This window comes from Priapulus caudatus, unplaced genomic scaffold (genome assembly GCF_000485595.1).
Source record: "Priapulus caudatus unplaced genomic scaffold, Priapulus_caudatus-5.0.1 Scaffold338, whole genome shotgun sequence".
Lineage (NCBI taxonomy): Eukaryota > Metazoa > Priapulida > Priapulimorpha > Priapulimorphida > Priapulidae > Priapulus > Priapulus caudatus.
In genome coordinates this window covers 245,269-259,974 of record NW_014577399.1, presented here as the reverse complement: position 1 = coordinate 259,974, position 14,706 = coordinate 245,269, and the positions used below count along the sequence as shown (strand labels likewise).

The following is a 14,706-nucleotide window of genomic DNA, read 5'->3' as shown; positions in this document are numbered from 1 at the left end:
CTATATATACCTGTATGGAATAATAATAGCCACCCTATGTTGAGACAGACAGTCCTCTGGCTTCCATCGTCCACCTTGCTGAACATTGGCCAACTTCGCTTCTATTTGCTCCCATCGGGTGCTGTCCAGTGACACCTCGACCGTATGACTTTTGTTGCCACCTACCATCACGATATCACAGCGTAGAATATTTATTCTTTAATGTCAGTTCTCATAAGCACTATATTGGGTTAGAATATGGGATATGCCCATTGGATATATAGGATATCCCATTTTTAGAGAATATATACTTGTGCTGCCACCTGAGACAATTAGAATCGATATATAACAATAATATCTAGCAGAAAATCCTGATTTTGCATGCTATCAGGAGTAGATAATAAGGAAGGAGTGTGACTTCAATAAACAAGGGAATTCGTCATTTACTAGCGCTTATAAACCTTAATGATTTACTGACGCGTACTCATCCAACTTGAGCTCAGATCGTACACAGTACATATCGCGCCTAGCATTGTACGAAACGTTTCTTCGTATACCCGCAATCGCGGAGATACAGACTAAAACGTATGACACGATTTTCCATTCTGTGGCCAGCAAACTCGATGCGTTCGGCCTATTTGAAACAAAGGCAGCTTAATAACCACAGCTTGCTCTCTCGCCAGGCGTGTGCTCGCAGGGAGATTGGAGCTGGAGCTGCTGCTGATTGCGGTGAACGTCGTGCGTGGGGAGCATACAAGCTGTATGCCGGTATTAGCTGTATGCCGTGTCAAAGGTTATCGTTCGCGAGAGTGTTGCCGATCGTCCAATCTCCTTGCGAGCCCATCCCCGCCTGGGCGAGAGAGCAATCTGTGGTTAGTATAGCTGCCTTTGTTTCAAATAAAGCGTCCGAACGCATCAAGTTTGCTGGCAATAGAATGGAAAATCGTGTCGTACGTTTTAGTCTGTATCTCCGGATTGCGGTGTATACGAGGAAACGATTTCGCCACGATGCTAGGCGAATGTACTGTGTACGACTTGAGCTCAAGTTGGAATGAGTTATGCATAGTAAATCGTAGGTATTATAAGGCTGTAAATGACGAATTTCCCTTGTTTATTGAAGTCACACTCCTTCCCTATTATCTACTCCTGATGCTATGTATAAGTGTACTATGCGCTGCACTTTTCAAAAGATATCGTGCCAAATTTCTGCAACTCACTAACATATATTTCCAACAACATTGTGGCTAAGCAAAGAGCTCTGTATCATGTATGGGTAAAATAGGCATGGGCCCTTATACCTCAAAGTAAGTGCCTCATAACCTCATAAATAGTAATCTTCAAACGTTTAAGGACTATAACGAAGATGGAGAGACAAGTTGATCAAATCGATAGATCAACACTGCGTATTGCAGTGGTTTTGGCATTTGCCATTGCACAGGCCACTTGGAAAGTCTCAATAAATAAATAAAAGGTAAATAAACCGAAATGTATTTACTACCAAAGTTTAATATTTCTCTACTCTATTTCGCCTATTATTGCCGATAATCACCTGTAAATGTCGGTCAAATGCTCATCTGCAACACACAAGTACACCACAGGCATTCCTCTCTTAGTCATGTTGGTTGTGCACAGGCGTGCGTGGCGGCGGTAGCTTTGTGTGTTGCAGATGAGCAGTTGACCGCATTTACAGGTGAATATCGGCAATAATAGGTAAAATAGAGTAGGCCTAGAGAAACATTAAGACTTTGGTAGTAAATACATTGTGTTTATTTACGTTTTTTTTTATTGAGACGTTCCAAGTGCCTGTGGCCATTGCATCAGGTAACGGCAAAGGCCAAGGTCTTACCCATACTATGTGGCATAGTGGGGCATAGAGGTTTATCGCCTTCAGGCTGCTCCTGCTCGTAAAGATCTTTCCACATGTCAGCTTCTGTGACCGTGACGAAACGGTTCGGACAGCGCGTGTTTGGCAGCAGTCCGTACGAGTCGTACGTTCGTAAGAATAAGATCCCCACGATGACTACACCGAGACACACGACGTATCTCATGCTTGTGCTCATGTTGTACATTATCTACAGTACAGACGGGACACCTAATCCCGCGCAGTCGAAGTAACAAGGTATAATTGCGGTTGGGGTATTGCCCACAGTCACACTCACAGAGAATAGTCACCACCATCACATTAGCGTCGTAGCGAGTAACGTGGCAACTTTTCAACGTCTTTTGTCTCTACTCAAGTCAAACTAGGCCTAGTACTTAGTAGTACTAGTAGTACTATATTCATTGTAAACAAAACAATGCAACAAAGACAAAATATAGCGCTTCGTGTAGGTGTCAAGCACGATGCATTCAACAGCTCCTTGTTTATAAGCCTGCTCTTTAGGTCTAGCAGATGAGAACAGAAAAACAAAGTATAAAACGCGAACACCACACAACAAAAATGCAACTTCAAGCGAAGGCCTTGACTTCACAGCATCAATTCAAAACATGCGGATCACTGCTGCCATCTATCGTTGTAAAGGAGTCGAAATAAATCATGTAACATCATCATGCTCTGGCAATGACCGGAGATTTTACAAAAACTGTGTGATAGCAAAGATTTTACCAATTTTAAATTTTGTTGCGAGAAATTAATTACGGGCCGTCAGTATTCTAGTATATACACATATCACAATAATTTATAAGGACAGAAAGCGGTCTTTTCTTCCAGTCAGCCCCACGCGCACAGTGTCAACTTGCTTTAAAAACGCGTAATACGCGCGAAAGTATAAAATGGTGAATTAAAATAAACAAGCGTAATACAAAAAAACGTGCAGAATTAAGCTCAATAAAAAGCAATTAACTCTTAATCTCTCATAACGCAATAAACAATGTGATAATACTGTGTGGTGTGTGTGTGTGTGTGTGTGTGTGTGTGTGTGTGTGTGTGTGTGTGTGGTGTGTTGTGTGTGTGTGTGTGTGTGTGTGTGGTGTGTGTGTGTTGTAGTGGCGTAGACAGGTCCTGCAGTTGTGGGGGGATGATATTAGCTGTCATTGAAGAGTGTGCGCAAGTAGCGCACAAACCGCGAGCGCCTTGGCGCAAAGCCCTAAAGAGTGGGTCCAGGGCCCGCCATAGGGCCCTGGCAGGGTGGCAGGGGCAGAGCCTCGCCCTGGGTCCAGGGGGCGAGCCCCGGAAGCTCTTGGATTTTAGCATTTTAGAACTTTAAGAGGCCGTTTTGAGGTAATTGAAAAAATTGATATTGTAGTGCAATTGATAATCTAGGGGAATTTTTGCTTTGGATCCCAAAGTGGATGGAGTGGCTGACTTGAAGACTGTATAGTCAATTCGCCCTCCTCGCTGTATTTATTTAAAAAAACTTGTTGTGATATATGTAAAAATGTAATATTACTTGAAAGCGTAAATAAATTTCAAGAATCTAAAAAAAAATCAAGGTTTAATAACAACACGAGAACCCCTCCCCCCACAACACAACCAGTGGCGATGCCAGAAGAAAATTCTAGGGCGAATCATGCGAGCTCAAGGGCACGAAGCGCCCGGGGGTCCCCTCCCACTGTGTGGAATTGTTAAAAAGTTGCAATCTAAAAGCAATCATTTTGGACATCTTATCATAGAATCAAAAGATTTTTCCCTTCCAAATTTCCTGGCACTATGGGGCAGCACTATTAAACAATCTTTATCACAATAACATTACTGTTGAGTTGAGCATTTTACCTTGGGACACCAAGCACTATAATACTTACTAACCAATCTGTGCTATGTAACAGTCCTCACTGGGGTTACCAGTGCAGACTTACCTAGGCTAAAATACCTTTGCCAGAAAATTCTAGGGGGGGCGACGCCCCGTACTACCGACCCGCCCGTTGACAACTACACACTGAATCATCTTCTGCCTGAAATTTTGATAAAACGTAATATTTACTACAGAACGTTAAAACTGGCAAAAAAAATGAAAGAAAAACAACCAGATTTGAACCAAAAAGTGCATATTTTCACCCGTTATACAAAATCGGGAATATACTTCGCGTCGGGTCTCAGCACCCCCATCCCCCCCCCCCCAAAGTGAGATGAAATTGAATTTCCCATTCATCCGGAAATATCAATATCCCAACTCTCCATAGGTCTATTCTAATTTTGAATAAAGCAAGGATTTAACTTCGTGAGCAGTGATAAGACTTTGGAGATTGAAAAAAAAATCGTATATGAGGAATGCGTCCAAAATTAACGTCGAGTTTCAGTAAAATAATGTTCATTCTTGAACGAGTTACAGCCATTTTACAGTAGATGATGCCACGTTCCATTTCTGTAATAATACATTAGGAGAGTATGAATAGCGATGACAGATTTGTAGAATAAATATTCAGTATTTATTGTCTCTAAAATATAAATTTTTCCTATTTTCTTCATGAAAGTAGGCGGGATGAAAGCCAACCCACTCAATAAGTGTGGGGGGGATATACCCCCATCTCCAGCGGCTATCTACGCCCGTGTCAGATGAGCTCAAATTTGACTTTTGATATGCATACAAATATTCATAATCATAATCTTTCTTAGCTGCAGTACTCTACAGGCGCCGCGAACGATTTTTCAGTGGGGGTGCTCAATTTGTTATGCTCAATAAGTGTGGGGATGCATCCCCCCATCCCCTCCACCCCCTGTTCTACGCCCCTGTTGTGTGTGTGTGTGTGTGTGTGTGTTGTGTGTGCGTAGCGTGCGTGCGTGCGTGCGTGCGTGCGTGCGTGTGTGTGTTTGTGTGTGTGTGTGGTGTGTTGTGTGTGTGTGTAGTGCGTGTGTGCGTGTGTGCGTGCGTGCAAGCGCGTAGCCAGGGGGAGGTGGGGGCCTGGGGCCGTAGGACCCCATCAAAATCAAAATCAAAAAAAATTTAGTCACACAGCATGGTCGGGTTAGGTACGTTGTAGAGTGCAGAAGAAATAGTGTAGGCCACCTATTGTCAACAAAACAGCGTCGTCTTAATTGATTTTAAAGCACTATTTTTACATTAACTAAATTGCAGACCACCAGACCTTGTTACTCGCTCGAGGACCCCCCCCCAATCCAAATTCTTGGCTACGCCTTGGTGCGTGCGTGCGTGCGTGTGCGTGTGCGTTTGCGTGTGCGTGTTCGTGTGTGTGTGTGTTGACGTCCGTGCCTAATTTAAGTGCGCATATTTCGCCGAAAACTATTATCGTGGCCTGGCAAATCGACGAGCGACGCGAGCGCTATCCGCCGTACGTGTATAATAGCAGAGAAAATGATTAATACTTCTGATATATTGTAGCCGATGTTGCGGTTAAAGTGAAATCTTGAAGGGCGATACCTAAACATGTTAATAAATTAAAACTATAACTTTTATAACTATAACTTATGTTTCTATAAATAAATTGTTACTTTTGTAAATTAATTTTAAACTTTGTAAATTGATTTAATGCATTGTAAATTGATTTGAGATTCTAGGTTTAAATTCTTTAGAAATGATTTTTGAGGGTAATGGCTTGCCATAGACTGCACCTTAACCCCAACAATCGAAATACAAATACATCGAACAAATACAATCAAAATACAAATAATTTATAATATAATAGCATATATGTGACCGGTGATAGCAAAATGAGTCACTTGGGGCAATTTGGACATTTTAGGTTGAATACATATTCAGATACCTGAGATTCATAGCTGACTATTGTTATGAATATTTAATTACCATTATAAATCGAGATATCATGCGATTAAAATTTCCTGAGAATTGTTTAAAATAAAGGCTGAAAACTAAAATCATTGACTGATATTATTAGCCGACACTTCTTATAAATCATTAAATTTAAGCAGGTTTTAATTGAATTAAGACATTTTTGCTTATACAGATCAAAAGTAAACATTGTAGATGTTTTTTTTTTGGAAAGAAATTTCACGAAAATTTTAAGCATATGCTGTAAAAATCTATTGTACTGTAGAATGCTACTGTGCGACTTCCGACTCATTTGGCTATCACAGGTAGGGCCTCAATAGGGTTTCTGCTTTATAAATGTTAAATTCTGCTTTCTTCTGCTTTACAAATCTCAAATTCTGCTTTCTTCTGCTTTACAAATCTGAAATTCTGCTTTCTTCTGCTTTACAAATCTCAAATTCTGCTTTCTTCTGCTTTACAAATCTCAAATTCTGCTTTCTTCTGCTTTCTAAATTTCGCCATTCTAAATTTCACCAAAAGCTTAGAAAAGCCTTAAAAATTTTTTTCAATGCATGCCCTAATTTGCTGCTACGTTTTGGTTCGGGCGGCATTGTGATGATTCGATCAATTCAATTTAACAATCTAAGCATGCAGAACGAAATTTGACTCGAGCAAACTCCAAAGCATAGACTTAGCCAGAACAAATAACAACATACACATGCGGTATTACACGTGCGGTGCGATGAATGCATGAATAGTTTTGAATACGCTAGCTAATAGATTTAGAACGCCGTACGAGTTGCGCATACAGCTGCACACACTGTCCGGTGTCCAACGGGTTTCCTAGCTTTCGTTGCTACACTTAATTGGCTGCTAAAAACAATCGCGTTCGAACGCGATTGTTCATTGTTGGGCGCGCTGGTGTATTTGTATGCAAGAGAGGTAAAACCGGTTAAACGCGTTGAATGCGAGCGATCAGCCGGGCGTATGGGATTGCGAGCGAAATACGCTGCCGTGAGACGCGCGCCCGCCCGACCCACGCACACCGCGCGGACCCGGCACCGTATTTATCGATCGCAAGCGGCCAGCGTAGAAAATCGCGCAGTGTGTCCTAGGCTCCTAGTCCGTTAATTTTTACATCTTTTTTCAAGACTGAGTTTTTTACGGTTTAAAGGCCTCGACCTAACCTCCCAAGTCACTGTGGATCTCGCCTCCCCACCCCATCATTTTAATGAAGCAGGACTTTGCACCTCTTTCCGGGACCCACACGCACCCCTCCCCAAGTTACGGTATATCTCGCATGTCCCCCCGTCGCGTATCTGCCGGCGCGGCGGCAACTCACTTGAAGCGGAACGAGTTGAGAGAGCTGGACATGTGACGAGGTTGCCGCGAGCACGCGTACAGGTTGCGGCCGTCCAGCGGAAGCAGGTCTACGTCGTGAAACACAAGGCAGCTGCGGGACGCGTCGCGAATCACCTCGCTGTAGCCAACATTGAACAGCTTCGCTCGGTTGAACGGTCTGCCGGACGTCTGCAAGAGGTTCGCGCGAACGATGGGTTCTCGTGTGAACAACGGCGTTCGTGTAATCGATGGGATTTCATGCTGAGAGTGATTGCATTACAGGCGCGATTAAATACAATACACTTTAGTTTTTATATTCACTATTGATCTTTTAAAAAATTATATATTAAATATTATTTATTATATTTGTTAATATATCTTAAGGTAAGTCTAAATATATTCATCTGTTAACGAAGGTTTCGACGACAGATCTAGCTGTCTTTGTCAAGATGAATGAAGTTGCTTCACCTTGTCACTAGATGGCACTCTGAGACAAGAGCAAGAAATGAATCTGAGGCGTGTTCAACAGAGCGAACGCTCGCGTGCGCTCGCCTTCTGAACAACACTGCGCGGGCAAGCGGCTCGCGAGCGCGCGCGATCAGGCTCCCGAGGCTGTTCGCGCAGCGAGCGAGTTGTTTTCAAGATGGCGGCGGGCAATCTGGCAAATGCGAATCTAACATTTCTGACTTCAATTTACAATCTATTTCAACTTCATTTCATTTTTCATTCATTTTACTTCTAAATTCAATTCGTATCAATTTCGTCAGCTAATTCGTTTAACAGTACTTGTTCGAAGACATTAAAATCTTGCGATTAAAATCTGCTGAGGAAGCCGCCATGGGGGCCGCCATCTTGGATAAAGCGAGCGCTCGTGTGTCGTTCAAGTGGCGCTGCGTTCGTGCTGCGAGCGTTCGCGCTGTTGAACACGCCTCTGGTGTTTGGAAAAAGAGTGCCATTAATATCTACATTATCAGTACCATTTTCTTGATAAAATGCAATGAACACGTGCAATATCACACTTCTGAGTCAGTCACAGAGTTTCCAATATATCCCCAATCACAATGGGTGTCAATAAATGATTCTAAAATAAGTGTAAATTGTCGAATAGTCATCCGTGAGACCCTCGTACCACAATGACCCCCTGCCAGCCTCGCTTATTAACTAAGAGCTGCTTCCTCCCCCTCGTTGCTTACTCGGCCGAGTCAAGAAATTTCCCTACCTCCCTTACCTAGACATTTGCTCAGGCTTCAGCCCAGCAAGAGAATGCACCCCTGCATACCTGTTCAATCACGTAGATGGCGTAGTCCAGCTGCTGCTTCTGAAGGAATGGATGGAGATGATTCAGCAACACACGCAAATTCTCATCTCTGTCCCTGAAAGTTCAACGAACGCCATCCCTTCAGTGATACGTGCGTCTCGGGACATGTAACGAAGGCTTCCGGAAACAGTACGACGCAGTTTACTATAAACGTGGGGTACCTTGTACTGGCTCCACACGGCGCATATCGTGAACACATTTACACTTGAATGTATATCTGCACACCTGCACGCACGCACGCATGAACGCACGCACGCACGCACGCATGAACGCACGCACACGCATATTATATAGAAAACACATGTACGTGATACTACTGTATAATCTCGTGATCTCGTAGCGGTAACTCTTCAGAGTCCAAAGGACTATAAGAAGACATTACGTCTACTAGGAAAAACGCATACTAGATTATATACATGACCATACATATAGCCACTGCATCGCCTATAGTAACTGCAGCTCTGTAAAATATGTAAAGTTCTGGTTTTTCAAGAACACAACTGCACCGCTGACTGCTATGGCAAGCCATTACCCTCAAAAATCATTTCTAAAGAATTTAAACCTAGAATCTCAAATCAATTTACAATGCATTAAATCAATTTACAAAGTTTAAAATTAATTTACAAAAGTAACAATTTATTTATAGAAACATAAGTTATAGTTACAATTTATTAACATGTTTAGGAATCAATTTACAAGATTCTAAATTAATTTACAACATTTCAAATCAATTTACGAAAATACAAATCAAGTTATATTTCTACAATATTACAAATTACAAAGTCACAATTAATTCATGTATCTACAAACCAGTCTACTGGTTTGTAAATCAATTCATAAAAGCTACAATTTATTAACATGTTTACGAATCAATTTACAAGATTCTAAATTAATTTATAACATTTCAAATCAATTTACGAAAATACAAATCAAGTTATATTTCTACAATATTACAAATTACAAAGTCACAATTAATTCATGTATCTACCAACCAGTATCTACAAACCAGTCTACTGGTTTTTAAATCAATTCATAAAAGCTACAATTTATTAACATGTTTACGAATCAATTTACAAGATTCTAAATTAATTTATAACATTACAAATCAATTTACGAAAATACAAATCAAGTCACATAGTAATCATGTATCTACAAATCAATTCATAAAAGCTACAATTTATTAACATGTTCCCGGGCCCAGGGACTGCCACTGGCCTCGTGCCGGTGTCCGGTATTTATTTAACGAGTAGCTACCTTAGTAACCTACATAGAGCTACTACTATAGTACTAGTACAACACTTCATAGTACATACGCGTACTACTAGTAGTACTAGTGCAACCACTTCATAGTTCGTACTATTAGTTCTTATATATATATATATATATTCTATAGTTCTTACTAGTTCATACTTTCAGTGCAACAGCCAACACCCGCCGTCTTTGGATCTTAGAACAGTAATTGAATCATCTTAAAAGGTAAAAAGGTTCACATTCCACATAAATATTCACTGTCCACAGGGCACTTGAAGCGTTCAATAAAATATAATGCTACTAAATACGAAATCTATTTACTTAGTACAAAAATTCTTAATGTTTCTATACTAATACTAGCCAGGCCTACTCTCTTTCAACCTACGGCTACACCGCCGATAGTTTCCAACCACTGCATTACGCTGCCATTGCTCTCGCGCGCGCGACTGTTGCACGCTTACACTAATATATCTCTATATCTCTCTATATTAGTGTAAGCGTGCAACAGTCGCGCCGCGAGAGCAATGGCAGCCGTAATGGCAGTGGTTGGAAACTATCGGCGGTGTGTAGCCGTAGGTGAAAGAGAGTAGGCCTGGCTAAGTATAGTATAGAAACATTAAGAATTTTGTAGCTAAGTAAATAGATTTCGTATTTAGTTAGCAATTATATTTTATTGAAACGCTTCAAGTGCCTGTGACAGTGATATTTATGTGAATGTAACTTTACCTTTAAAAGGCCGCTTTATGTCGGCCTACGATTTATCTATCGGCGACTACTTTATCGCCGATTAGCAGCGAGCAACACTCATGTCGACTTGAAAGTGACTACGCTGCACATCGCCGATCAATCGTAGCGTTCCTGCATGAAACGTTAGACGGTTCGCGGCCCAGTATTTGTAACTAGCACAAGCAGTTTCTTTAGCACAAAACAGAGCAAGTTTGACGCCGGGACCAAGTCTACATAAAACGAGTCACGTACGTAAACACAAAATGGCGCTTACCAAACAAAGCATATGTAAACTTCGTAAATCTATCCTCAATTTTCTGAACATCGTTATAATCATGTGCAGAAATTTTGTTTCATGTGATTACGGAAAACTTAATATATATTTGAGAAAGGGTTTGTGCAATAATCCCTCTTTGTAAACTGCTGACCGAGTGGCGTGTAGTCGCTGCCATTTTATTAATGACGTGACTTTTGATAATCATGTGACTCGACACGCTGCGGTGATTGGCTGCCACTCACGATTGTCGGCCGACAAGCCGCATAGAAATTAATAACATGTTCTATTCCTTGAATTTGCTGCGATCGCGTCGAGCGACCGTATTTCGATCGCAAGAGAACTGCATGTCGAGTTTGGTCGCCGATGTTTTTAATCGCGATCTGGCCGGTTTTTGACGTACGATATTCAAATCTTGTCGCGACTAAGGTCGTAAGGCCGACATAGCGGGGCCTTAGCAAATGATTCAATTTACTGTCTAAGATCCAAAGACAGGGTTTGGCTGTTGCACTGAAGTATGAACTAGTAAGAACTATAGAATATATATATATATATATATAAGAACTATAGTACGAACTATGAAGTGTTGGCACTAGTACTACTAGTAGTATGTATATGAAGTGTTGCACTAGTACTACTAGTAGTATGTACTAAGGTAGTACTCATAAAATATCGGACATCGGCACTGGCAGTGGCAGTACCCTGGGCCCGGGGGAAATACTCTGTACTCATAGACCTACTTTTTTAGGCATGCACATGCAGTGATTAATATCAGCTCTCAACACTAATTTTTACTTACACTTCTTCTTCTTCTCCACCTCCTCCTCCTAGCTTCTTCGTCGTCGTCTTTTTTCTCTTTATTAACCAACCGCACTTTACTCTGCTGTTCTGTTGAGAACAGTAACGCATAGGCAACACACGGTAGATGGCGCGTCGGGTGCGGGATGCTCTGTTCATTCGAAGTTTCATGCTTTGGAGTTTCATCATTTGGAAGTTGGTAAATTGATTTGAACTTTCTCCTGATAGGCGGAGTTATTCGCGCGCACGTAAATTCATTGGCAAAGCTGTAAGTTGGTTTGGAAGTAAATAAGCTGATTCTTTGCTATGTAAATCAATTCAGATTGTTGTAAATTCATTTAGAATCTTGTAAATTGATTCGTAAACATGTAAATAAATTGTAGCTTTTATGAATTGATTTGTAGATACATGACTACTATGTGACTTGATTTGTATTTTCGTAAATGATTTGTAATGGTTGTAAATTCATTTAGAATCTTGTAAATTGATTCGTAAACATGTAAATAAATTGTAGCTTTTATGAATTGATTTGTAGATACATGACTACTATGTGACTAGATTTGTATTTTCGTTAAATGATTTGTAATGTTATAAATTCATTTAGAATCTTGTAAATTGATTCGTAAACATGTAAATAAATTGTAGCTTTTATGAATTGATTTGTAGATACATGACTACTATGTGACTTGATTTGTATTTTCGTAAATTGATTTGTAATGTTGTAAATTCATTTAGAATCTTGTAAATTGATTCGTAAACATGTAAATAAATTGTAGCTTTTATGAATTGATTTGTAGATACATGACTACTATTTGACTAGATTTGTATTTTCGTTAAATTGATTTGTAATGTTATAAATTCATTTAGAATCTTGTAAATTGATTCGTAAACATGTAAATAAATTGTAGCTTTTATGAATTGATTTGTAGATACATGACTACTATTTGACTTGATTTGTATTTTCGTAAATTGATTTGTAATGTTATAAATTAATTTAGAATCTTGTAAATTGATTCGTAAAACATGTTAATAAATTGTAGCTTTTATGAATTGATTTACAAACCAGTAGACTGGTTTGTAGATACATGAATTAATTGTGACTTTGTAATTTGTAATATTGTAGAAATATAACTTGATTTGTATTTTCGTAAATTGATTTGAAATGTTGTAAATTAATTTAGAATCTTGTAAATTGATTCCTAAACATGTTAATAAATTGTAACTATAACTTGTGTTTCTATAAATAAATTGTTACTTTTGTAAATTAATTTTATACTTTGTAAATTGATTTAATGCATTGTAAATTGATTGAGATTCTAGGTTTAAATTCTTTAGAAATGATTTTTGAGGGTAATGGCTTGCCATAGACTGCACCTTAACCCCAACAATCGAAATACAAATACATCGAACAAATACAATCAAAATACAAATAATTTATAATATAATAGCATATATGTGACCGTGATAGCAAAATGAGTCACTTGGGGCAATTTGACATTTTAGGTTGAATACATATTCAGATACCTGAGATTCATAGCTGACTATTGTTATGAATATTTAATTACCATTATAAATCGAGATATCATGCGATTAAAATTTCCTGAAAATTGTTTAAAATAAAGGCTGAAAACTAAAATCAGTTGACTGATATTTATTAGCCGACACTTCTTATAAATCATTAAATTTAAGCAGGTTTTAATTGAATTAAGACATTTTTGCTTATACAGATCAAAAGTAAACATTGTAGATGTTTTTTTTTGGAAAGAAATTTCACGAAAATTTTAAGCATATGCTGTAAAAATCTATTGTACTGTAGAATGCTACTGTGGCGACTTCCGACTCATTTGGCTATCACAGGTAGGGCCTCAATAGGGTTTCTGCTTTATAAATGTTAAATTCTGCTTTCTTCTGCTTTACAAATCTCAAATTCTGCTTTCTTCTGCTTTACAAATCTCAAATTCTGCTTTCTTCTGCTTTCTAAATTTCGCCATTCTAAATTTCACCAAAAGCTTAGAAAAGCCTTAAAAATTTTTTTCAAATGCATGCCCTAATTTGCTGCTACGTTTTGGTTCGGGCGGCATTGTGATGATTCGATCAATTCAATTTAACAATCTAAGCATGCAGAACGAAATTTGACTCAAGCAAACTCCAAAGCATAGACTTAGCCAGAACAAAATAACAACATACACATGCGGTATTACACGTGCGGTCGATGAATGCATGAATAGTTTTGAATACGCTAGCTAATAGATTTAGAACGCCGTACGAGTTGGCGCATACAGCTGCACACACTGTCCGGTGTCCAACGGGTTTCCTAGCTTTCGTTGCTACACACTTAATTGGCTGCTAAAAACAATCGCGTTCGAACGCGATTGTTCATTGTTGGCGCGCTGGTGTATTTGTATGCAAAGAGTAAAACCGGTTAAACGCGTTGAATGCGAGCGATCAGCCGGGCGTATGGGATTGCGAGCGAAATACGCTGCCGTGAGACGCGCGCCGCCCGACCCACGCACACCGCGCGCGACCCGGCACCGTATTTATCGATCGCAAGCGGCCAGCGTAGAAAATCGCGCAGTGTGTCCTAGGCTCCTAGTCCGTTAATTTTTACATCTTTTTTCAAGACTGAGTTTTCCACTTTCTCCTCCCGTTCCGCGATTTCCGCAGAAAATCTGCTTCGCGGAAAACTTCATGCACTAATCACGAGTCACATATTGTGCTGATTGAATAATTTCATCAGATCTCTATATAGTTCACATAAAAATTAGTTTATCTCAGTTTGATTTTGTTTATTGTTATATAACTTATTATAGATCTAACTGAGATAAACTTATTTTATGCAAATAATATGCTACTTGGCTTAACTGATCAATGATATATACCTGTATGGAATAATAATAGCCACCCTGTGTTGCGAGAGACAGTCCTCTGGCTTCCATCGTCCACCTTGCTGAACATTGGCCAACTTCGCTTCTATTTGCTCCCATCGGGTGCTGTCCAGTGACACCTCGACCGTATGACTTTTGCCACCTACCATCACAATACACAGCATAGAATATTTTATTCTTTTATTGTCAGTTCTCATGGAAGCATATATTGGGCTAGGATATATGGGATATCCCATTAGGATATATAGGATATCCCATTTTAGAGAATATTATGTTTGTGCTGCCACACAATTAGAATCGATATATAACAATAATATCTAGCAGAAAATCCTAATTTTGCATGCTATGTATAAGTGTACTATGCGCTGCACTTTGCAAACGATATCGTGCCAAATTTCTGCAACTCACCAACATATAATTCCAAGAACATTGTGGCTAAGCAAAGAGCTCTGTATCATGTATGGGTAAAAT

The 14,706-nt window shown here is 39.6% G+C and overlaps 1 protein-coding gene across 1 annotated transcript in view; it reads right to left on the bottom strand.

The window, feature by feature from the left end:
- The window catches only part of LOC106809230 (beta-1,4-N-acetylgalactosaminyltransferase bre-4-like), a 29,538-nt gene that overhangs the window by 11,892 nt on the left and 2,940 nt on the right, over positions 1-14,706 (bottom strand). Inside the window, exons 2-4 of the mRNA XM_014812234.1 lie at positions 14,230-14,377; positions 8,263-8,356; positions 6,985-7,172 (exon numbers count right to left, since the gene is read on the bottom strand). Of these exons, the coding sequence (XP_014667720.1) occupies positions 6,985-7,172; positions 8,263-8,356; positions 14,230-14,377 (430 nt within the window). The remainder of the gene's footprint in view (positions 1-6,984; positions 7,173-8,262; positions 8,357-14,229; positions 14,378-14,706) is intronic.